This window comes from Balearica regulorum, chromosome 1, assembly GCF_011004875.1.
Source record: "Balearica regulorum gibbericeps isolate bBalReg1 chromosome 1, bBalReg1.pri, whole genome shotgun sequence".
Classification (NCBI taxonomy): Eukaryota; Metazoa; Chordata; class Aves; order Gruiformes; family Gruidae; genus Balearica; species Balearica regulorum.
In genome coordinates, this window is record NC_046184.1 from 25,472,912 (window position 1) to 25,498,082 (window position 25,171).

The 25,171-nt window shown below is 46.2% G+C and overlaps 1 protein-coding gene across 2 annotated transcripts; it reads left to right on the top strand.

The window, feature by feature from the left end:
- Positions 1–4,513: 4,513 nt before the first annotated feature.
- Positions 4,514–7,260, top strand: FEZF1 (FEZ family zinc finger 1). Of its 2 annotated transcripts, XM_075742844.1 has the most exons (5): positions 4,514–4,939; positions 5,090–5,311; positions 5,500–5,634; positions 5,941–6,073; positions 6,683–7,260. In XM_075742844.1, the coding sequence occupies exons 1-5, from the start codon at positions 4,514–4,516 to the stop codon at positions 6,985–6,987; spliced, it is 1,221 nt and encodes a 406-aa protein (XP_075598959.1). In that variant the 3' UTR covers positions 6,988–7,260. The 2 variants fall into 2 exon arrangements, with proteins under 2 accessions (XP_075598959.1, XP_075598958.1); XM_075742843.1 differs by having other exon boundaries at positions 4,514–5,311.
- The last annotated feature ends 17,911 nt before the right edge of the window (positions 7,261–25,171 follow it).

The window sequence follows — 25,171 nt, forward strand, 5'->3', positions numbered from 1 at the left end:
CGGCAGGTTCCCACCGAAAAGGACGGCGGTGCTGGATCTCCCGCAACGCCGGCGGATACACGGGAACCGCGGCTGGCCCACCGTCCCGGTAATCCCGGGGTCCGCTTCGCCTCGCTTTGACTCTTTCCCCCGTTTATATTTTGTTTTCCCTTCAAAAGACAACAAACAAGCAGGTCCCGAGTGGGAATGAACCGCGAGCCCAACAGCCAGGGGCTAATCCCGAGTTTTAACAAGCCACGGTCAAGGCGCTTCGCTGCGGCGGGGTCTGCCGGCTGGCGGGCGGCGCGGCTCCAGGCGCCCCCGGGACGCGGGGCCGGCGGCGGAGCTGGGAGCGGAGGCAGCTCTTGTCCCCTGTCCGGGGTAAATCGCCTCTTCACAAAGGCGGCGGCTCAGGAGCGGACTGCGAGGACTGGTATTTAGCAAACCCCAGCTTTTGCAGCGAATCTCGATGGTGGCACTATTAATGATGATTATTACAATAACAACAACAGTAATCAGGATCTGACCGAGCTCCGTCGGGTCCGCTGGTGCCGCGGCCAGAAGTATTTGCCGTAACCTCCCGAGTCTCTCCACGTTAAGCTCGCCCAGACGAACGGCCCCGGAGCCCGGCTGGTCGGTACCTTCCCTTCCCCAGCCGGCGGGAGCAGGGAGCTCGCTGCGAGAGGGAGCCTGCTCGGGCAGGAGGGCTGCGGTAAAACACTTCCAGGAAAAGATTAATACACGCAACAGAAGGTTAGCGGAGTTATTATCCTTTTCAATTCATTTTTTACTTAAAAACGCAATGGAATTATTCATTTTATTAAGGAGGAAGAAATTAAAGATTAGGCTTTAGGCGGTATTTTACCTCCCTCTAATCGCCTCTGGGATCGGATTGGAGTAATCCTGACGACGAGATGAATTCGCCGGTGACTCGGATTTTGAGTGCATGTAGAGATACGTTATGATAATAATGCAAGTGAGCAATATCAAGAACATAGCTTAGGAGCGAATGAAACACAAAACCGATTACGGGGAAAAAGAGAACAGCAGCTTTCCCGGGCAGAACACGAAATCAACTCGAGGCAAAACTTTTGCCCTTAATTCCTCCGACGGTTTGTAACTCTGGGAGGCCGGCGGGCCCGCTCCTTCCCCCGCCGGCCCCTTCTCTCTCCGCCAGCCTGGAGAGAGGTCCAGACCCGGGGAGGCTGGTCCAGCCTCCAGCCCGCCGAGCCCCCTGCAAAAAGAAACCAGCCAAGAGGTTACTTTTCTCCACCCTCAGAGCCTGTAAATCTCTCTGCCTCGGGAAAAACCTCCCTGCACTGGCACGACTGCAAGATATTTGCAGCTCGGCAGATGTGTAACATCGCTAAAAAGATGCGGTCCGAGCGCAAAACAAAGCTCGGGATAGGTCTAAAAAAATATATATATCGACATTGGTTTTAGTAAGTCTGTATTGCATCAACTCCAGCACTAGCGAGGCTCCATCTCTGAGACGGAACAGAATGACTTCCCAAAAAAGAAAAATAATTTAAAAAAAAAAAAGAAAAAAAGAAAAATACGGCTTTTAGATCGCTATTTAATAATTAGGCACGAACATAACTTTTGGTGTGAGGTACGGAAAGAAAAGGAGGCATATCCGTAAAGAAGTAAGGAATAATAAAGCTCCCGCTTCTCCAAGAGTGTATCTCAGTATTGAGGAGGCCAGTATAATTGTAATGGCAGGGCTGTAATTGCTGCTTTGGGATATTTACCCTGCTCAAATGACACTACATATTTTACTTTCAAACACATGTCAAAAAGTCAATCCCAAAAAGACCAGTTAAGAGCAAGCTGTTAACATATTAAGTATATGGGATTTGAAGCCTCTAAAACCCACTCAACAATAATTCCCTTCTTCAGTACCAATCAAGAGGAAATTTGCCTAGATTGAATTAAATGTAAATTGCTCTGAAGGAGGAAACTCTCCTCTGGCAGACACAAAATAAGCGAGAGACACCGACAACCCCGAGGAAGCGGGTAGCCCGGGGCAGCTGCCCCGCACGGCGCTGGGGGGACACGGCTCCGGCCCCCCCTCGGGTCCCCCAAAGTCGTGTCGTCCCCCCGCCCCGGGTCAGCGACACCGGCCGAGCCGGGGCTGGCGGTGCCGGTGCGGGAAGCAGCAGGTAAGAGGCGGGCGGCTGAGGCAACCCGATCCGGGGCAGCAATTACAGTCTTAACGCCGCGACCCATCTGCCGGGGCGGGGGAGAGGCGGCAGCTGCGCCCGAGCCTGCGGCTTCCCTCCCCGGCCAAGGGAAAGCAGGGAGCGGGGCCGGAGCGGAGCATCGCAGCCGGGGACCCCGCACGGCACGGCTCGGGTCCTTCCTCGGCCCCACGCTTGTCCGCATGGCTGTGCCCATCCAGGCACCCCCCCGGGGTCAGTCCCAGCTCCTGTCGCCTGCCTCCGGGACACCGAGGGGGCGGGAGGGACATGGAGGTCGCAGGACGTTCCGGGCGCATCCTCCGCAGCGAGGGATGCCCGGGCCACGGTCCGTCGTCGGAGGCCTGTCCCGGAGACGCGGGACGTCTCTTCCTCCGTCCCCCGCAGCTCCCCGATGTTTGCAACGGCAGCGCCCGGCTGCGAAGGTACCGCCGTGCAACAGCCGCTGCCTTGTCTTCCTCAAACGGGGCCGCGGTGACCCAGGGCGGCATCGGCCCGGTCACAGCGCCAAAGGCAAGGATGCCTTCCTCCATCCCTCCCTCCTCGGGGCCCCAGCTCTTCCTCCCTGCTCCCGCTTCCCCTCAAGCGGGTTGTCCTGGGCCAGGGGGGTGGAGGGACACGCAGCCTTTTGCAGGCTCCCCAGCTGGTACCCGAGCAGCGGGGGCCGGGCCTCCCTGCCTCGCTGGAGGCTTCTGTCCACCAGCGAGACCCAGGACGTCCTTCCTCCCTCCCCCGGCCTCGGAGAAGGGCAGTTCTGGGCCCCGGGATTCTAGGCCGCCCCGTGGGCTCCTCCGCCGGGTGCAGGCGGCTGGGATCTGCCCCGCGGTGCCCCGCCGGCCGCCCGCTCCTGGGGACGGGGACACTTGGCTGCTCCCGGGGATTTCGCTAGCAACTTCTCAGTTACCAGCCAAGTGAATCCCAGGCCGTCGGGAGGAACGGGAGCTTGTTCTGATCCCGAACTGTCGGGTGGTGGGCCAGGGGGTGAATACAGAAAGCCCCTTACCCACCGCTGTCCCTCTCCTTTCCCCGACACCCCGTTTCGCTGTAAGTACAAACACCTGGGGCGCTGGAGCTACCTGTCCAGAACAGGGCCGCCGAGCTCTGCTTAGGTGCACATATACCTATAAGCAGTGTGTGTGCTGTATATTTCTTCGTGGATCTGTACCGATCCTGAGTTTTAGGTACTCGTGTTGTGCCTGTATTCTTTAAGAACAGAGATGCTATACCTAGTGTATATGCAGGTTACTTTATATATAGAGAGAGAGCTTCAGATTTAAAAGGCACTCCCTCTTCCTACCTCCTTTTCCTTCTCTTCCCCAGCCCCAGGTTTTGATTCATCCTGTCGCTCACAAGCACTCGTTGGATTTGGCCCGGGTGGTTCCTGCATCCCCGAGCGTTGCTCTCGCCGTCTGTTTGTCGCAAGTTCCCCGCTCGTTTTGTTTACTGTGTTTTCCAAAAGCTCACTGCCACCTGACCTTGTTCTTTAAAGCAGTGAGCAGACCAGGAGCAGTCCCAGGAGCAGAGCAGCCATCTCCCTCCCTCAGACACACACACACACCCACGCACAAAGAGAGCTCGGGCTGGAAAGTGGCAAGGAAACAAACAGCTTCCCCTCCAGACGCTTCTTCTGCAGCACCTCGTTTGACAAATACCCCGGCGCTTGCCCTTGAATTGGGTTTCACATCCCTATTTAGCACTTGGACAATGATTTTAGATGATGTCACTTAAAGCCAAACAAGAAAATTGATCTCGGATTTGCTTGGCCTCTAAAGCCTGGTTAAGCAGATTGCAAATGATAATAATAAAAAAGAGAGAGAGAGGGAGAGGGAGGCAGAGGGGAGAGAGGCAAGAAGGAGGGAGAGACGCCTCCTTCCCTGGGCGGGGGAGGCGCGGGCGCCAATGAAAAGTAGCCGCTTACTGGGGGGGAAAAAACTTTTCCTGTTGACTGTTGGAAGCGAATTGAGCAATTATCTAGTTTACCTTCTCCTCTTGGAAGTTAACGATTGGCGAGATCTTGGCTGCGTTATTGACACAACACTTTCTATTGATAGAAATAAGTAGCGATTGTCCCGAGTCATTGGTGCGCCAAAGTAAACTGTGATGGGCTGGCATGAGTCCACTGGACTGAGAAGGCTGGTTCCGCCGGCGGAGGCTGTGGTGATGGTGGCGGCGGCGATGCTGGTCTCCCTCCTTGCAGATCAGTGACAAGAAAAGGGGCAGAGAGAGTGAAAGAGAGAGAGGAGAGGAGAAAAAAAGAAAGGGGAAAAAAAAAAAAAAAAAAAAAAAGAGGCGTCTACCAAAGCGGCTCAAACCGGGCGAACAAATGCAACCCAGCCATGGACAATAGTGGCCACCACACGGCGACCAAAATCCTAGCGACTCCTTCGGCCAGAGAAAGCCTGTCTGCCAGGAGCAACATGATCAGCACGCCCAAGCCCCTCGCCTTCTCCATTGAGCGCATCATGGCGCGGACGCCAGAGCCCCGCTCCATCCCCGTCCCGCAGCTCCTCCACGGCTCCGTGGCCAAAGGCGACCCCAAGCACCCGCTGCACCTCAACTCCTCCATCCCCTGCATGATCCCCTTTGTCCCGGTGGCGTACGACCCCCTGCCCAAAGCGGCGGTGGCCGGAGCGGAACCCAGGAAGGCTCATTTAGACTCCTCTTCCTCGCCCTCCTTTAGCTGCGGCGATCTCTTGAACTGTGCCCTGAGCTTGAAAGGAGATTTCCCCCGCGATGCCCTGCCCTTGCAGCAGTACAAACTGGTAAGACCCCGAGTGGTCAATCACTCCTCCTTCCACGCCATGGGAGCCCTGTGCTATTTCAACCGAGGCGACAGCCCTTGTCACCCGTCCTCCAGTGTCAACATCCACCCGGTGGCTTCTTATTTCCTCAGCTCTCCCTTGCACCCGCAGCCCAAGGCTTACCTGGCGGAGCGGAACAAGCTGGTGCTGCCGGCCGTGGACAAGTACCCGGCGGGGGTAGCCTTCAAGGACTTATCGCAGGCTCAGCTGCAGCATTACATGAAAGAAAGTGCTCAGATCCTCTCGGAAAAAATCGCCTACAAGACCTCGGAGTTCAGCCGCGGCTCCCCGAGCAGCAAGCCCAAAGTTTTCACGTGTGAAGTTTGTGGAAAGGCAAGTAGAGCCGCAGCCCGCCTCCCTTCCCCCTGCTTCCCCTGCCTCCTACCCCCGTCCGTCTGTCCGCCGGGTTGTCGGTCGCTTGCTTGTTTTATTTTTAAACGACGGGTTGCCCTCGGCGCTCTCGCCTTCTAATCGCGATTATTATTGTTATTATTTTTTTTTTGTCTGATTTCACTCTCAAGGTATTTAATGCACATTATAACTTAACTCGCCATATGCCGGTGCACACGGGAGCCAGACCCTTTGTTTGCAAAGTTTGCGGGAAGGGCTTCAGACAGGCGAGCACGCTCTGCCGGCACAAGATCATCCACACCCAGGTGAGCTACCGTGCATAATTCCCTCCCTCCTTCCCTCCTGCCCCAAGACCCCTTCGCTCACGCTTTTTGGGGTCCCCGGCGTTGTCCGGCCGCTCCGAGGCAGCGGCGCGGCGCGGGGGGCGGCTGAGCCAGAGCCGCCGGGCGATTTCGTTTGCCCCAAGCGCGGTGGGGTACGGCGGGGTGCCGGAGCTGCGAGCAGCCAGCTAACACACAAACCCTGCAAACCGGCACACCAGCCCTGCAAACCGGCACACAAACCCTGCAAACCAACCAACAAGCCGTGACTTGGCGTTTGTTTCCCTCCAGGAAAAGCCACACAAGTGCAACCAGTGCGGCAAAGCCTTTAACCGGAGCTCGACCCTGAACACACACACGCGAATACACGCCGGCTACAAACCTTTTGTCTGTGAATTTTGTGGCAAAGGATTTCACCAGAAAGGTACCGGTCTCCAGCGTCCTCTCCCTTGCCCGAGGCGAGGTCAAGCGTCGGGACAATTTGCGACGGGGAGAGGGGGAGAGTTGATTTTGCTTTTAATTTCTGTTATTAGAGATTTAGGTCGATTTTAAGTATCGCTAGCCTCGGCACGTTTCCTATGGCACGGCCCACGGGCTGGGGCAGGGCTTTCGTTTTCGGGGGAGCGCGGGGGAAGCCTTTCCGCGGGCAGCGCCCGTTTTACGTGCACCGCAACGCGCAGCTTCCAGCACAGTTCGGCAAACGAAGTCGCCGCCTTTTTTCCCCTCCCAGTGCGGGAGTTTGGTTAGTTTTTCTCCCCGGGTTGCTGGAAAGGCTAAACCCAGGGGTTTCGTTTCTGCAATTGGTGTGATTTTGGTTTGTTCGATAACTCCCTCCTCGTCTGTCAAAGGAACAGCCGCGGGGATGATGGGGAGAAGGAGGATGTTTGCTAAGAGATCGGCAGTCATTTTCGGCTAAAGCCGAACTGTGGGAATGGGACAGGGTTTGGGGATTTTTTTTTTTTTTTTTTTTCTCCTCTTTGCAGCGTCCAGTTCTCAGCCCCGGGTCCCTTTGCCCTTCCTGTCTTGTTCCCAGGCAATTACAAAAACCACAAGCTGACTCACAGCGGGGAGAAGCAGTTCAAGTGCAATATCTGCAACAAGGCTTTCCACCAGGTGTACAACCTGACCTTCCACATGCACACCCACAACGACAAGAAGCCCTTCACTTGCCCCACCTGCGGCAAAGGCTTCTGCAGGAACTTTGACCTCAAGAAACACGTCCGCAAGCTGCACGACAGCGCCCTGGGACTGCCCCGGCCCCCCGCCGAGCTGGGGGGGCCCGACCAGCCGCCCCCGCCCGGGCCGCTGCTGCAGGGCCCGCCGCCGCTCCAGCCGTGAGGGGCGGCCGCCAGCGGGGAGCGCCGCTCCGCCGGTGAGAGCTCCCGCCCGCCTGTTTGCATGCACCTGTTAAGCGGTTTTGTGTATTATGCTCTATATCGCCACTAACGTTTATTGGACTGATTGTTTCCTCTTTTTTTTTTTTTTTAATTTTTTGTTCGTTTTATAAAGACTCTATTTTTTTGGTTGTCGTTGCATCTCAGGTGGAGAGATGGTTTGAAAAAAAGAAAAAGCGACAAGCCAATTTCTGCTGTATTTATTTGGGATCTGTATTACCCGAGTCGGGAACGCTGCACCACTTTAATTATTTCGATGTATATATATTTCCATTGTGTTGATCCTGCCCCGTCTCCGCTGCCTGCTGGTTTTCCCCCCCTTCTTGGTTTCCTCTTCTCCCTCTCCCCCCCTAGATATCGTATCTATATGGACAGAGCTGGTTCGCTATGTACTGATTTGAATTTCGGTTTGATTCTTGCACGTGAAGAAAAAAAAAAAAATTCGTTGATCTGGTGGAAATAAATATTTGAACACGAGTGACTGCGGCGACGGGGGCTGCGGCTCGGCCGGGCGGGCGGGCGGGGAGCGCGGCGCTGGTGCTGTCTAACGGCAAACCTCTCCCGCTTCCTTGCCAAAACACTGAAACAACCGCTAAAGACTTTAATTAAGAGGGGTAATTAGTTCGGATTGATCAAAGCCGGGTTGTTATGTTATTAGCTGCTCAGCAGACTCTGCCAAGCCGAGCCTTGAAAGCGAAGCTTGCTCGTCAGTGGGCGCCTGAGGAGCGGCGGGAGGGGGTGGCTGGGTTTGTAAACCACCCCCACCCCCCCGGGGTAACCGAAACAGGCGTGAGAAACGGGTGCTGCCCCCGGGAGGAACAGGGGTACCCGCTCACCCTGCTCTCGGGCTCGGAGGCCCTTTCCGGGCGGGGGGGCGTGTTTCTCTGGGGCAGGGCCGGAGGGGCCCGGGGAGAAGCGCAGGGCGCCCGGCGGGCGGTGGGGGTTTGTCCCGCTCTCGGGGGACCTGGCGGTCACGTCTGTGGAACCGCTCCGGATGGGACCCCTCACAAACGTGTGATTTGGTCCCGCGGGACATCCCTGCTCTTGCCTAGGTTTTGCAGCACCTGGAGCCCTTCCTGGGTTTTGGCTGTACGGGAAGGAGCGAGACGCGATGGTTATAACCGTGCCTAAGGCGTTACATCCAGGAGAGGGATGCCCGTTCGCAGGCGCCGCTCCCGCCCCCCTCCCCGGGCCGCCCCTCGCAGGGGTGTTTGCCACCAGCAGGTCCGGCCTTACAGTTTAGGCCGGCGGCACTTGTCTCACCGCCGCGCCCCTTTGAAGGTGGCCGAGAGGGGAAGCGAGTCTTTCTCCTTTCACACATCTCGGATTACCGAAGTAATCCTCTGAACGGACGACTGTACTTGTAAAAAGCAAAGCAACAGGTCGGATCTGCAGCTGAGCCGGACTCCCGCGGCACCCCGGCAGGGCTCAGCCCCTCACGGAGCCTGGGGGAACCGAGGGGACGAGCCGTTTCCCTCCCGTGGAAAAGCAGCAGCCCTGAGCCCGGCTGGTGATTTGGGCAGAGGGACTTCAGTGCAGCCCACTGACACGCGGGGCGGGGGGGGGGCCGTGGAGCGGGGTCTCCGCTTCGGAGACCTCGGGGAAACGGGGAGCCGCTCCCCGCTCTTCCACGCTGCTTGGCGGGGGCAGGCGTGGGTGGCGGAGGTAGCGGGGTGCGGGAGGTGAGCGACCAGCTGAAGTGACCCCGGGTGAGAGGGGAGGCGGGCTGGAAGGGGGCGGAGAGGAGAGGAGAGGGTCCTGCGGCGAGAGGGGGACAGGCTGGGTTTCCCTGAGGATCCGTCCCTCTGGCCGCTTCCCCTCCAGCTCTGCCCGGCTCCCCAGGCCCAGGAAAGGGTCATTCGGGCTTCAGCAGGGATAAATTCCTCCCAAAACAGGTGACTGCAGTGCATCGCTAGTTCCTATTCTTTCCTTGCTTGCCAAAGGTAAACTTTTGCAACATGTAACGAAAGGCAAGACGTCCCGAAGATACCACTGAAATTACGTAGGTGTGCCATTTCTTTGAGCCTCTGCTTGAGTGAAATAAATAGAAGCAGAAGTCCAACTTACTTTTCTTATTGCTCAGCAAGCGTGACAGTACAAGATACTGCAACTATCTTGGCAAGGTGCTAAGTATCTTCATTTTATAACTCTTTTCAACAGTTTAAAACTGTTCAAGCACTGCAGGTATACTGGAAGAGTCACAGAAGTATTTCGGATCATGACAAAATGATAAGAATGTAAATATATGATGAAATGAAAGGAGAATCTAATCTGGCCACCTTGTAATGAGTATGTAACCTCAATCTTAAATCAAACACCTATGTGAGGCCTGAAGACACTGCAGAAGACTGTGGGCTCTGGTTACTCAGGTGCCTGGCAATTCTTCACTCCACCTTGTTTCTTCAGACTGTTTCGAAGTGCTGGGAGAAACGAGGGCTCAGGCTTCCCCAGGCAGCGGCAGTTAATTTATTCCTTTTGTATGGCTAGAGAAGGAGAGAGAATTTCCAACGTTGCTTGACCATAGGCCGTTTGCAGGTTTATAAACAGAAATCTGTATTTTGCCTTCCCTCCTGTAAAAGATCTGCAGCCCCTGCATAATCTGGGTTCTTCTGTGTCTTCCTCATGAAAAATGCTGTTTTGCTCAGGAACTCCTGTGCATGAGTAACTGCGTTTTGAAATGGAGTGGAAATGAGGCACTCTAGTTTTATTCCAAGGTGAAGTCGAGAAAGTCAGTGATGGGCATGGATAAGTGTTTCTCCTTCCTAGATTTCTTGAGGTAAACGTTACAGACGTGGGACTTCACAGGAAGATAAGCATAGCTCATTTGTTATTTTGCTATATAAAAACATGTTTGTGTCAAAGGCTGGGATTAATACATGTCTCGGAAGGCCTGCACAGCATTACCTTTCATTTCCTGTCTTTCAAGATTAATCTCAGGTTAAGTGAATTTCTAGCTAATGGTCAGAGGCAATTCAAAGCTGTGAAATCATCATGACAGACAAAAGCCATAATTTCGTATACATCCAAGGTTAGAGGTGTTAACAGCTCTCCTTACCCCAGACAAGATTAATACTTTTTTCTTTTTTTTTTTTTTTTTTTAAATTGTGAATAATTTTGATAGGAGAAATGGAGTCATCTTTACATAAAGGAAAGGTTATATGTTCTGGTTCCTGCTTGCCATTCAGCATTGTTGCCATATTATCCGCATCCTGTATGACAACTGGTCAGCCTCATTCTACCAGTCCCTCATGGATGCTGTGAGGAAAGAGCGTTAGTGTATTTAAATCTGCTAAAACAGCTGTAGAGCTGGGCATTAACATCCTGACAACACTGTAGCTCACCCCCCATCAATCACAACAGCTTCACTTTAGTATGGAATAAAAGGGAGACAAGACTGGTGCCTATGGGACCCCGGAGCAGAGAGCCCTTGTAAAGGAGGAGCTGTTTGTTGCCCTCTACCCCTGTCCCGGATTTCTCAGATGGGACTGAGCAAGGAATTTCTTCTGTGCTTGTCAGATGCTACAGTTACGTTAACATGCGTCAATGCTGAAAGTGCCGTGTATCTGGAAGAGCTACCAGAATTACCAGTGCTGCCATACATCGCTGTAGAAATTAAATAACAGCAACAGCAGGATCTTCTCACAGAGTCAGATACAAAGTTCCTTCTGAAGATTAAATGGTACTGGCTTTGCTTTACTACTGCTATGACTTTTTTAAAAAGAAAAATCCATGCATGTCAAAACATAAACTAAGCACAAAACTTTCCAATAGCTATCCAACACCATGTTGCACTTCACAGGTTGTTAAATAGAAATCCAACATATCTCAAGGCACGCAAAATGGATATTGGACAGTATTTAGTCAAGGAAGCATTTTGGTTTTAATTTTCCTTTTTTTTTTGTTCTTTTTTTTTTCTTTATTACCACAGTGGTGAAAATAGAGAGACTAAATAATGTGTCACAAATTCATCCGGAGCCAGCTCAAATGAAGGCATGTCAGTCACAGCTTAGTACCAGAACAGTTTAATTGGACAGGGCATGAAAACTAGAAATTATAAAGCTCCCACTCTGCACCTCATTTGCCACACAGAATGGGACGGTCACCATTTTGTTCTTTGGTACTTGGCAAAGAAGTAAGGGATCTAATTTGTGCCTGGCATTTTGACATGCTAATATGAAATAATTATAACTCTGTAGGTATGTAAATCTTTCCACCCACTGGCTATTTGGCTACTGGTTTGCTCAGGTACCATCCTTACAGAGGGAGAATTGTGTTGTACCTTGCTGGCAACTGTAGTAGTAACAATTCAGTAGTAATTCCCACCTCTCCCGTGAAAGCAGTGGTAGTTTTAGCTCCTGTAAGAGCAGTGGTAACTCCAGCTCTGCTCCATGCTGGGTCCCCCTTCTCCTCCCGGTCCGAGGCTGCAGGCTGGATTACTTTTGGATGATCCCTTAGGGGCTGCACAGCACACTGCGACCCCCTGCAACAGCTGGTTGGACTCACCGTTACTCCCGCGGGTTTGCAGAAAGTTGTTATTTTGCTTCAGTAACCTGCGACACGCGAAACAATACAAAACTTCTCGTTTAAAACCTCTGGTGGCATTATCAATTATCAGCAGTGTCTATCTTCGGTCCTCCTTTGAAGCTTTCATGGAAGTTATTTAATGGCTACGCTGTTCAGTCACTCTGTTGTAATCAAATCCTTGCATATTTGATTAGGCACAGTATTAATTCCAATAACCATGCCTGTGGAAATACAAAAACTCCTCCCTTTCTGCTTTTGAGATGGCTGATTTTTCACCACCATTATTATGTGATTTCTAAGAAATCATCTTCAGTTACCAATCAATTAAAACATATAGAGAAGCTGTTTTTCTCTTTGTGGGGTTTTGTTTGGTTGGGTTTTGGTTTTTTGTTTTTCCTGATGAATTTTATGGAAAAGTTTTATTTTGGGTGGAAAATGAGAGTGGTACTTTGCAAACTTATCTGCCACTGTACAGGTAGGTTAAACACTTATTTTCAGGGATGGGACCGTAAGATTCAGTTGCAGACTGACACAGCATGTAAGAGAAACCTTGATTCATGGTACTTTAGCTTAGAGGGATTAAATACAACTGATGACACAAAATTAACCTTTTCGAAATATTTCTAAACTACCTGTTAACCTCTTGATATTACCAAGAAACACCTGAAGGTTTATACCTCCACATAAAAACTTTGCCTATTTCAGATTTAGAAGAAATAATCTTGAACAGAACTTTATTTCTAAAAAACAATAATGAAAAACCCTTGGATAATAAATACATTCAGATGAATATTTTTTTCCTGAAGAAGCAAGAATTTGTAAAAGTAATCTCTGCTGAAGAAGGAAAACAAAATCTGAACCACAATATGTTCACAAAAATAATTGTTTAGCTTTAACTAGAAAAGGGTTGATCGATTGTTTCTTTTCCTGTGTTCGCCAGAAAATAAAAAAGAAATGGCAATCTTATTTTTTAACCTACTATATTGTAAAGGAACAATACATTGGCTTTTAAAATAAATAGTAAATAATTATCATGAGGAATGCAGGAAACACATAATCTTTTTATCTTTTATGTTTGCCAGCAAATACGTTAATCTACATATCATAAATAAGAATACATCCTGAAAAACCACTTTGGGCAACTTTAACTGAATACTAAAACCAGAGGACAAATACTTGCTTATATCCAGTAATGCTTTTGCATCCTGTGAACCTGGGAAGTGCAAGAGATACAGAGAAATGAATTTAGATTGCAAGTTTCAATTTATGGGAACATCCAGTCTGAAGAGCTACAGTAGAACTGGCTAGAACAGTTACATAAAGACCAAAACAAATTCATAATTACTTTTGTGGACAACCTGTAATTATTATGATTTCACATAATAAAGTCATGGACTGTTTTGATTTGCTAGTCCCTCAAAAGCAGAGACACCCTTCCCTACAAACAGTGTTTCTTCTGTTCTTGTGGAGCATGCTGGTTCTCTAGGTATGTTCTTCTCACATACCTTTAGAAATGCAGTGTACAGTTACATTTTTTTGTGAAAATATTAAATTACATAAGGATTATAAGAACAGCAGAGACGGAGTTACCCCAAAACGGATCTGCCACAAGACAGGCAGCTGAGTCCTCAGCAATGCAAAACTCATATTTCTTGAAAAAGCAGTCAGAAATTGTTCTAAACCCTCCCTGACACTGAATGCTGTTGCGCACCAGACTGACTTGTAGTGGAAGTTACAGTGGGCAAAGAGCTACTTTAATTTATGCAAGCAAAGGCGTACAGCACAGCTGAATTGCATTTACTATATTTAACTTACATCTGTCTCTGTACTAATTACAGAGGGTGCTACTTTATAAGAATTTTTTTCTCAATCTTTTTGTAGAAATTTATTTGACAAATAAGCATTTATAACTCTCTGTAGAAGCTCACAAGTAGATTTTGGTATAACATCAGCATAAAAACTTGTCGTATTGGAAGGAATTTGCTTGAAACCAGAGATAACCAGCTTAAGGGTATGGAGGAGTCTGCTAGGTTGGGTTCCTGCCTGAGGAGGTCACACTCACATTCAAATGCCCCTTCTGCTTCACGTGGTTCCAAGCACTTCAGTGGTGTCCGTCCCGTGCTGTAGAGTCAGTGTGTCTGTTTTGGTCTTTCCTCCTTTCCTTGGACTGCTGCTCTTTGTGTAAATGACAAACAGTCATAGGATCAGAGAGAGAGTTGGAGATTGGGCTTGGGTCCCAGATCTGCAGCATGGGATCGGCCCAACTGCAGGTGGTCAGTACCAATATTTTCAAGAGAACCACTTTGTAAAATGTGGATTAATTAAAAATGATCTTACTATGCTTAAGCAACGCCTAAGCAGATAGAAATCATTGAAATGTGGATGCCAGGCGTCTCAGGAACATCCCCTAGTTCCTAGGCTGTTTGCTATTCCAGATTAATGGCATGAAGTTTTCATTCTGTAAGAAGTGTCAGAAAAGGACTGTTGGGTGGGTTTATGATACTTTTGAAAGATCTTGGTTTCACCCTAGTGCACAAGGAAGATAAATTCTGGAATTATGAGATTATTTGCTAACTAGAATTCTTGCTTTCCCAGCCAGTTTTGTTGGTCATGCTCTTTGTATGAGCCATCTGCTTCTCTTACAGAGCTCTTAGCCTGGTCTTTTTTCATTTCTTAAGGAGTGTGAAGCACCAACTTGTAAAGTGTCCCACAGTCTTATCCAAGGTTTAGATATAGTTACCCCTACCTCCTGTTTTTAGTCAAGTGGTTGCCAAACACCACATGGAGTAATTAGGTTATGAATCATTCATTTTCCAATTTTTGTTTTCTTTTTAGCAAAGTTCAATCTTGTTCAAGGCATGAGTCAGACTCAAACCAGCCTGTCTGCCTTGGGCAATGCTTACACTAAAATTTTGGACACCTTAACAGGAAGCAAATGAACATAAATGTCTGTACTTTCTACATCACTGTCATGGTTTAACCTGGTTGGCAGCTAAAACCCCAGAGCTGTTTGCTCACTCCCCCCACTCAGTCGAATGGGGAAGACAATCAAAAAGAAAAAGGTGAAACTCATGGGCTGAGATAAAGACAGTTTGATAGGACAGAAAAGGACGATGATAATGATGATGATATTAGTATTATAACAATATATATATTATATATATAATAACAACAGCAGCAGCAACAACAACAATCATAATCATAGAATATACAGAACAAGTGATGCACAGCACAATTGCTCATGACCTGAAGCCAATGCTCAGCTAGTTCCTGAGCCGCACTACCTCTTGGCCAACTCCCCAGGTTATATACGGAGCATGATGTCATATGGTATGGAATATCCCTTTGGCCAGTTGGGGTCAGCTGTCCTGGCTGTGTCCCCTCCCAACTTCTTGTGCATCCCCCCCACCTTCTTGTTGGCAGGGCAGTATGAGAAGCTGAAAAGTCATTGACTGCTTGGCAGCAACTAAAATATCAGTGTGTTACCAACATTATTCTCATCCTAAATCCAAAACACAGCACTATAGCAGCTGCTAGGAAGAAAATTTAACTCTATCCCAGTCAAAACCAGGACAACTGTCAGTGGAGAGACATAGGTGCCTCTAGCAGCATGAAAAAGAGATTCAGTCCCTCCCATGGTAGGTACTGCCTTCACTGCAAACAGTTTGCAGTTCTCCCAGCAGCCTCCTGAAGCAATCCAGTTACTGAAGCACCCCTCTTCTCTATTGCAACTTCTGCGAGGACAACAGGAAATCCCAGCAAATGGCGCTAGCGACCACTTTTTGCATCGTAATTTGGCAGCGAAGTTGCTTATCCACATAGCTGGAGGATGGGCAGCTGTACCCTGCTTTACTGCACGGGTTTTCAAAGCAGTTCCTGTTTCTAGTAGCTAGCACAGCTGAGGGGACAGAAAGGTTCTGGATTCTTCAGTGAAGCAAAATTAAACTCATGGGAGACTTCTCTTGGTTCTTTAAGAAATATCTCAAAATTGATTTTGATTTATTGAATTGTTAAGACTTTGCAACTATTTGGAATAATCAGGAAACTTGTCCTTTGTTTGCTTTTGAAAAAGGCTCTTCCTTGGAGAGGAATTTCTTTTGGATATCTGTACCTCTCCAACAAAAACAGTATTTGAAAATAACACTACTGGAGAATGAATGTATTTACCTAGCAAAGGCTAGCATAAGCAAATCTGACTATATAAACCTCCCCATATTTCCCACTCACATACAATACTTTGGGTTGTATGAAGTCACATAAAAGGGAATGCTTCTTGCTTTATCTGTGAAACATTTGCAACAAGTGCAGACAACCTTCTTGACACTTGGATACCTATCAACCTCTTCAAATGTTTGAGAGCCATCATACCCATACCTTCTACCTGGGAAGCCAAGAGGAGAGGAAGTGCTGGGAGGAATCTCACGGTGGTCTCGAGACTGCTGGGGCTGGATCAGATGTGAAGCTGAGACCTAGTCAAGCTGGTGGCCATGACTGCAGACCCACTCCTGCTTTCTTGCCTCTTCCCCCCAATGGGGACCTGAATTAACCAGCAGCCCAGGTGCCAGCATGAACTCACGGTGAGTCATTTGACATCTCTTCAATGTGGCAGTTGCACTTGTAGGGGGTGTGATCCATTCACAGTGAAGAACTGCAATGTGGAGACCCTTGATCTCAAGCACTGGGGCTCCTGCCAGGCTGTGATACTGAAGAGCTAACATAAAATTATGTTGTTCTGATCACACTGAGGGTCTCTGGAGTTTGGGTGAGGGCTTTTTTGTTGTTGTTTTGTTGTTGTTTTGTGGGGTTTTTGTTTTGTTTTGCTTTGGTTTTTAGCTAAGAGTGGAATTTAAATCCTATTAAAGTGAATGGAAAACCCCCCTCTCTCTCCTTTGAGTTCAACTGGTCAGATAAGAAAATTTTTGGTAGGCAATTATCCTGTGTTATCAGGAATCTAAAAAAGTAAGATAAGGTTCATGGTACCTTAATTTGTAATTAATCATTTTCCATTTCCATGGGACTTTCCTCGCTGTCAGGGACACCATATCCTAATTGATCTGTATGTTCTCAGGCATCTTAGAGTTTTACTCTGCTACTGTTTTTTAAAAATCTGGTGATATACTGGTAATCTGTTTTCTTGTAAAAGTGAATTCTTCAGTATGAGCAGCAGAAAATCTTTACAATTTAGATACAGATTTTGTAGTCCACTTCTGAAAATTTATCTAATAATGAAAAGTGCTGTCTAATTTTTAATAGAATAACTTATTTTTATTAAGAGCTTAGAAGCTTCTTAGAACTTAGATTTTGCCACCAAATTCAGTAGAATGAGTGTGAGACGGGTATTTGAAAAACGATACGAACATTCTGAAATATTATCCACTTTGCTATCTAATTGCTTTGTAAAGATGTTATGTTAAAATCCAAATATAAGCATTCTGAAGATAAAAAGATAGGAAGAGGGAAGTGTATCCCCAAAATCCCTAATATTCTGTCTATATCTGTAAAAATGTTTGGGCATCAGCAATGGTGGGTAAAGTAAGGCACACAATATTTTCCACTCACAAAATGTTACCATGCTATAGTCCATTTTGAAATGTGCTGCTGAATAAATATTTATAGATAATCCTGTATTTTTTGAGTTAGTAGTCTGATCTCTTCAATAGATATCTGGGCAGTGTCATTCCACTGCAGACATATACCATGCAATCAGCCTCATACTCACAGTGGGATACTGCTGCTAATTGCAACAGTTGTAGCTCAGAATAAGGTAGCAGCTTCTCAGTGAGATCTAAACAAATTAAGGTTAAATTTAAATGAATCAATCAGAAAAAAAAAAACCCCAAAACAAAAAACCAAACCACCAACAAAACAACTGCCTGTTGCTTTTATAATTCATTAGCTATTAACACTAATAACACTGTAAAGGGATTGCTAATTTTCTTGTGCTATACTGTATAGGCTATTATCCAGTAAAAGGGAGTAGGTTTCAAGTGTGACTTGATGGCTCAGGGATCTAACTCAGGTCTTCTTTGAGCTTTCTGAGGATAGATCCCTCGATATTCAGGCACAGTCAAGACTGAGCTCTCATGGGATCCTTGTGAGGGAGTATCACATCTGTTTACTTTGTCTCTTTGTTTTCCCAAACCAGGAGATTTTCCTGGTCTTTGCCATGAGGAAAGATGCAAGGGTTCAGTATCTATGAATTGAGAAGGTGTTTTGTTATTGGCTCCTTCTGTCCTGAACCTTCATCACACCAGTGAAGGAACCTGTTGTCAAGGAAGACAGATGGAAAAAAAAACCTGTGGCCTTTTTTTAAATCCTCATCTGACCACTAATGCCATCATTTTATATTTGTCCATATTAAAGATAGAAGTGGGTCATAACAAGATATCCTTGAATGATATACTCTTTTAATTAAGAGGAGCATCCTCCTCATGATGATGAGGTGGGTGACTAGAGCACCTGTTCTGGCTATAAAACTCTGTAATACGTAATAGATCCCTCCCTGCTCTGAAGAAACAGTCTGAGTTAGGCTTTTGCACTGGAATTACACTGATCATGTTTAAGATTGTAGCTAAGCACAAAGAAACTTGGCATGTAAAACCAGACATAGGAGAAAATCTTCATTGTTAAAGTCACTGACAGATCCTGTCATCTCTGTGAAATCCAATTGAACTAAATCTTTGCTTGATGATTCAGCTGTGAAGGGCAGAGATTTAAGCAATTGTTTTCTGTAGCTGGTAATTGAAAGCAAACAGTGCAAATTCAGGGGGAAGTTTCTGGGAAAACCCAAGATTAGAAACTTGTTTTTCCCATAATTTCCCTTTGCACAAGTAGTTAATTCTTTCTCCCCACTCCATGCTCACCCTCTCACACAGAGAGAGAGGAAAAAAATACATTACCTATACTCATTCAAACCTGCAACTGTATACTCATTTTGTGTCTGGGGCTTTACAAATTCCTGTAGAGTGCAGGTGTCTGTGTCTTACTCACCATCCCAGCCTGAATCCCTGGTCCTGTCAGGGACCCTTGCACATGAGCACGTGGCTTGCATGGAGTCCTATTCAATGCAGCATCAGAATGGAAACTGCTCATAAATAGCAGTGTCATGGAGAGATAGACTCTGCTTTAGCAAAAGCAAAACTCTGTACAGGTCCTGACACACAACCACGTGACTGGTTGTATTGGCTAATTCCAAAGTAGTTGATTAAATAGAGCTGCGGACCCCTCTTGGGCACTGAAACTCAGTTGTCCATACTGTCAAATGATAATGTTAGTTCAGTCATTAGCATGGTTTAGTGTGGGCCAGCCAAAACAACTCCCAGGCATGGTTAAGGGATTAGTATTGGCCAGAGACCATTCCCACTGGGCAGGCTGGATGCAGCCACTCTATTTTTGGAGGGTAAGAAAGTTGAATAATATAGATACAGGTTGGGTTTTTGCCAACTAGGTTAAGTGCCTGCAAACCAGCCCAGTGCGTGTTTTACTTACTAATACAGAGGCAGCTATTGTGTATGCTTGTGCGTATGCAATTTAGGTGGTGTTTCCATGGAAGGGCTGGATTGATTGCACATCTACAGGAGGAAAAAAAAAAGCAACTGTGATGGGCATATAGAGCATGTCCAAGCCAGCAGTCTGCTCCCTCATTTTCTGGGGAGTGCTGAAGGGAGGATTGGACTGAAAATTTTAAGAAGCTTTAAGAAGCTGCTAGGGCTTCTTCAATCATATGGTCCATTCAGACATGGGACCATGTTTTTGGTGCTGTCTGGTGTGATGACACAGGCCTGAAGCAGCATTTAGAAGGTTGTTATATATATTTTTCTACACTCACGATGTCTCCACTTTCCAGTATTTAGTGTCACTGATTGTATAAAAAGTGATAAGCCTGACTTAACATGTCCTGGGTCAAACTGTTCACAGCAAGGGAAAATGACCTAGAAATATTCAAACTAAACAAGTGTTGCAAGCAAGACTTCAAAATACATGCAGTTTTTTTCAGGAATTCTGTCCAACAGATACAGAGAATCATTGGAAAACATTTCTTTTGGTGCTTTCTCTGACACTAATCTTCCCTAACAGAAGGTGTTCACAGCCTAATTATCGACCAATGATCTGTCTGTCCAGACTCCCCTTAGAGTCACTGGAGAGAAATAAGCATTTCTAGAGCATGATCCATCTCCTCTAAAACTGGTTGCCTGAACTGTGCTTTAGATGTGCTTTTTTTTTTTTTTAATTTTTTTTTTTTTATTGAGTATAGAAGGAGTAATGATAATCAGCTTGGGGTATATGCCTATAGTTGTCAGCACCCAGTGCTAAGTTGGCTGAATATCACCTTCCTGTGCCTTTCCGGTGGGCACATGGCCACATGCACCAGTTACCTAATTCCACCCACATACTGTGCATTCTTCAGAAAATAGATGGCATTCAGAAATGCCATGACTAATTATTCTTCTTAATAGCAACAATACCCTCTGTTTTCAATTTTTTTTTTTGTTTTTCATTTCCTCAGCTGTGAGATGTCCTTTACCAGCAGAAGTTTTAGCAAACATATCAGCCTTCATGTGCCATTTGCAGGCATGTCTTCCTACATGGAAAAGCAGAGCGATGCATTTCCTTTGGTGGTGATCTTGGCATTTTCCTTCTGTGCTTTCTGCGTTGTATACCCTGTTAACCAGACTTCCCAAAAGATAATAGTCTCATGGTATGGGCTAAACTTTACCTACCTTCTTTCTCAAGAGATGCAACTTATTTGCATTTCAACATCCATTTTAAATGTCGTCTTTTTTTCTGGATCTGTTTAGGTATTTGCATATGCTTTACCACAACGCAGTTCCCAGTTTGCATGGTAGCCAAAAGGAAGATAGTTTCACTGCTGCTACATTACTTTTTTTTGAAGATGTCCTTCAGTTCTGTGTCCTGTACAACCTGTTTCTTCTGTTCACCTGTACAGGATATTAATGTAAAATGCTTTGCTTTGTGTTGCTTTGTACATAGCTTCCCTAACGACACACATTCCTTTTCTGCATGATATAATCCACATCTGCTAAAAATCTCTAGCATCTTTGCTAAATGATTCTGTTTCTAAGTTGGAGTGCCTGGTGCCACACTGCTGCATTTTGTGCGTGTGTAATTATTTGCTGGTACTACCCTTCTGGTTTATAATACGCATGTCACTGGTGCTAGGGAGTATTTCTCTCTGCTCTTCTGAATAGCTTGATCTGGCTTTCTGATGATTTTTTCTAATATGAAATTGTCCTATGTTAGTGATTTCTTTTGCATTTTTTTTTGAGTGTCATTCTCTTGTGATCTTTATCATCATCATGTCACATTTATCAGTGAAATAGCTATCTTGTATTAATAGGTATAACTAGGTTACCCACTCAGTAGCTGCCTCTGTGGGTTCCTGATTTCTTTCATAGAAAACACTTCTCTGTATGAAGGGTCTTTTTTCTTGACAAAACAATAAGACTCAAATGGCATAAACAACCTATCTGATTTTTTTCCCTCTCTGCTTCAGTGAGCTTGCCACTTGAGACCCTTGCTCTGCTGATATCTCTGTCTCTTTGCCCAATACTATTCGGAAATGAGCAGCTTCCTGGATTGCAGACCACTTAGCTGCTTCAGATCCCGCACAGATTAACACCATTAACTCCTTCCACTTAGTTCAGCTCTCTTCAGCGGCTTCTGTTTTCTAAAGCCCTTGCAGAACACATTTCTGGCATCGGTCTGCACAACAGCCATGGTCAGTTATTTTTTTTTTTCTGCTGATACTATACTATCTTGGTGAGACTGCTTATGGCAATGGAGATCTGTAGATGGATACTCTGAAAGGTCTGTGAATAAACAGCAATTTGAATATTATTCTTGTACCCTGGTTCATGCCTGTCATGTTACCTCAGGGCTTAAACTCTTACTGGAGCCCAAAGTCCCAGCTTATCCCTACTCCCGACGTGTTGGGCATCTCCTACACCTGGCTTGGAGAAGGTCAGCTGGCTTCCTACCTGGGAAAGGTAAAACATGTGGGGGGCCTGGGTCATGCCTGAGCTCTTCCACTATAATTAATATGGTTGCAAAATGGCCCGGACCACATGTGTCTGGCACCTTAGACTAGCATGTGGCACCTAGACTTGAGTGTGGTTACTAAAACCATGTCAGAAATACACTTAAACAGAAAGTGAGCAAACCAGTAATTTACAGTCAGAATAATACAGAATCTAAGCACAGAGACAGTAATTTCCTAAAAACTTCATAACATCAACCATAATTAAACACAAAGCCCATGTGACTGAAAAAAACAGAGGCAAAAGTATATGGGTAGAAGGCTTGCAGAATCATTTAGCATTGGCATGCATCTTTTCTCTTTGCTCCATGACTCTATTTCTAATTTAAAATAATTTTCAGTAATAAAAATGAGGGGATACAAATTTTGTGTTGAACAGCAGTAAACGATTTCTAAAACATGAGAGGTAAATCATGGGTACGTTGTCAGGATACTACTCAGGTAAAAGTAGTTGTTGGAATATGGGAGGGGAAAGTACTTAAAAGAGGGGTTTTTTTTGTGTGGTATTAGTAACTTCTGGTTTAATTGTGAGTTAAGACTAACATGACCAACCTGTATTAAAGAGGGAAAATTAAGGGTTTAAGCGAGATCAATTTGCTGGTGAAAACTGAGTTTGGCTGTCAGACCTCTGTTGTCAGGGAAGTACATCTGTTAATTAAACACAGTTCAGCAGAACGGCAGCAGCGGAGCGTGTTCTGGGGTGATGTGCCTTGGCAGGATCTCTGCTCCCACAGAAGCAGCTTTGGGCTGGATTCTAGATAGCTGGAGTGGCTTGGGAAGACGCTATGGTGCCAGGAGTTTTCTTCCTCTGTGCGAGGAAAAGATAAATATTGCTCGCAGCTGCTATGTTTCATCTCTAATAAAGCTCTGGCTAGTAATGATTGCTCTTTGTATTTTCCAGAGCCAGAAAGGAGGCTCATGCTCTTTTCACAGGCTCTTGGATTTCCTCACCATTTTTTTTCAGCTTCTAACAGAAAATGAAACACCATAAATGTCAGGTAGTAATTGAATGACAGCAATGTGCAGGGAAGAAATGACAGAAGAGCTTAAAGTCAAATGAAAAGCTTCTCTTTTTTGCTAGTTAGTTGCAATGAGTGATGTTATTAGGCAGAAATGATAAAAGATGACTTTTTTAAAACAGTATCTGGATTTCAATGAAGAGTGCTGTCCTTACACCTTTGTAGGACTTGCCTTTCTTCTTGTGCTGTTCTTCTAAAGAGGAAAGGAGGAAAGTCAGCTTATGAGAGACACTAATCTCAGTGACCGAGTTCAGCTCCTGGTACAAGAACCCCAGTTACTTGAAATGTTCACATCCTCAAAGAGGTTTGACCTCAAAAGTAGGTCTCCAATGGAGCTAAGATTGTGTGAAAAGCTTCCTGATGGGAACCAATACTAGGCAAGTGGCTCACTTTCTCATAGAAGAGAGAGAAATCTTGTGGAAATTAGAGTTGAAAGACACTTCTGAAGAAGATAGGAAATCAGTCTAATCATAGATTTGTGAACTGGAGGTAGATGAACAGGTTGCATTGGATAATCCTTTAAAACTTAGGGATCAAAGGAGTCCTTTAGAGGTGGACTCAGCACTCAACAGGGAAGTTTGGACCTCAAAGGCAGGAAAAGACAGCAGGTGGCAGAAAGGGAGGGTGATTCGTGGATGGAAGCAGCCTATACCAAGGCTTTTCCAAAGAAGTCCTCTTTCCTGTAAGTTGAGTGAGACTTTTGGACACCTAGCAGCCTGGTCACGGCAGTGACAGTAGCTCCAGTCATGCTGCATATCTGAACATCTAAGTGATGGTACATGTGCATGCACAGAGAAGTTCTGTCATGGACACACAGTAAACGTGACGTATCTGGGAAGTGTCAGCCCTGCTTTGCACATACTGAGCAGTTGACTTGCACCTGCATGACAAATTCAGCACATCCTAAGCGCTTGTCTACTGCACATACGCACAGTGTCTGTACAGAACATGCATCGTGGAGTCTACTCCTACAAGGCTCAGGCAAAAATACAGTCTGTGGCAGAAGACTTTTGATATTACCTTTTGCCTTCAAAACCCTTAACTGGTACCCTAATTTTGGATGAGGACATACACAGGACTGATCTGTCCCTGCTTCCCAATCTTCTCCCTGTCCAGGACTACACCCCTCATCCTTCCAAACCCCAGTGCTGCCCTGCATTCTCTGTTTTGCAGACAGAGATGTGACAGATCTCATTATATGTGGCTAAAATGCTAGTTTGCAGTTGTAGAACCTCAACAGATGGTTCTGTACGTCATTTGTGTCACTGTAGTATCTGGAAGGCTTAGTCATGAATCGGGTCATCCTCCTTCCCTCATGCAGGTACCGCACAGACATAGGACTTGACCCTGCCTTACCCGGCTTATTCCCGAACGAGGAGATGAGGATCAATAAATGGATATTTATTGTAATCTAATGTCATCCAGTACATAATCTATTATTATCTGGTACATTGTACATGATGCTGACCATTCTCTGAAGCTTGTGAAATCTCCAAGAACTGGACAACTATTTAAATTAGTTTTGCTCGTTTACACTTTTAGTACCCAAATAGAACAGACAAGCAAGGTTTAAAACTGTTTTTTAAAGTAGTTAAGGCTATTGGAGAATTACTAGTCAGTAATTACTACTAATAAGCAACAGGCAATTTAGGGTAAGAATCAAAATTGATACTCAGCCCTTAAAAAATTGCCTGTTATTTTGTTACGATCTGTATAGGTGCCTTTCATTTTTAAAACAAGCAAATGCACGCTGAGTTTCAAGGATGGGGCTAGAAGCAAAATCCGTCTTAAAATGCATGATTCACCTACATTCAGGAGCTGACTGTTTTAACAATATGATAACACAACATTTACTTCACTGAAAGGAGATACTCTCTAAGCAGGGGAAACAAAATAGGCAGTTCAAATGACTACATGGTCATGGTCAAAAGGAAGAGACAAAGCCACTGTAACAAATTCACTTTATTCCTTATAAACAACTCCAGATTTTTAAGAAAAGAAATGTGCTCAGAAAAAAGCATGTTTTTTCCCTGATTATCTCCTCGAATTCAGCATCTCTTTTGTTAGAAAATTGTTGTGAGTTGAGGTTTAAAAAAAAAAAAAAATTTGGTGCCATCAAGTGGAAATATTCTGTATTGCTGAGAAGAGCTGGCAAAGTGGCAGTGCATGGATTTCATTAGATATACCAGCACTTTAAACCGTTGCAGCTGAAACGTTTTCCTCATTGTACACATTATATCCTTGTCTAAAATTGGCAAGAAATCCCACCTGTTCACATGTTTTAGGCACCAATATCCTCTCCTCTCACACATGGCAAAAATCCTTTGTTTTTTGACAAATCACATTTATGGCTGTCATTAAAGACTGTTCCTCTCTGTTTTTGTGATATCCCTGCTGTCGACGTGGCAGTGTGCTCCCGGCAGGAACGTTGCCTATTGCCAGATCCCCATTCCAGAGCACAGCGGTCCCTCTGAGGGAGCTCTTCTGCAGAGCCAGCCAGAAGTCAATGCTATGTATTGAATTTGTTC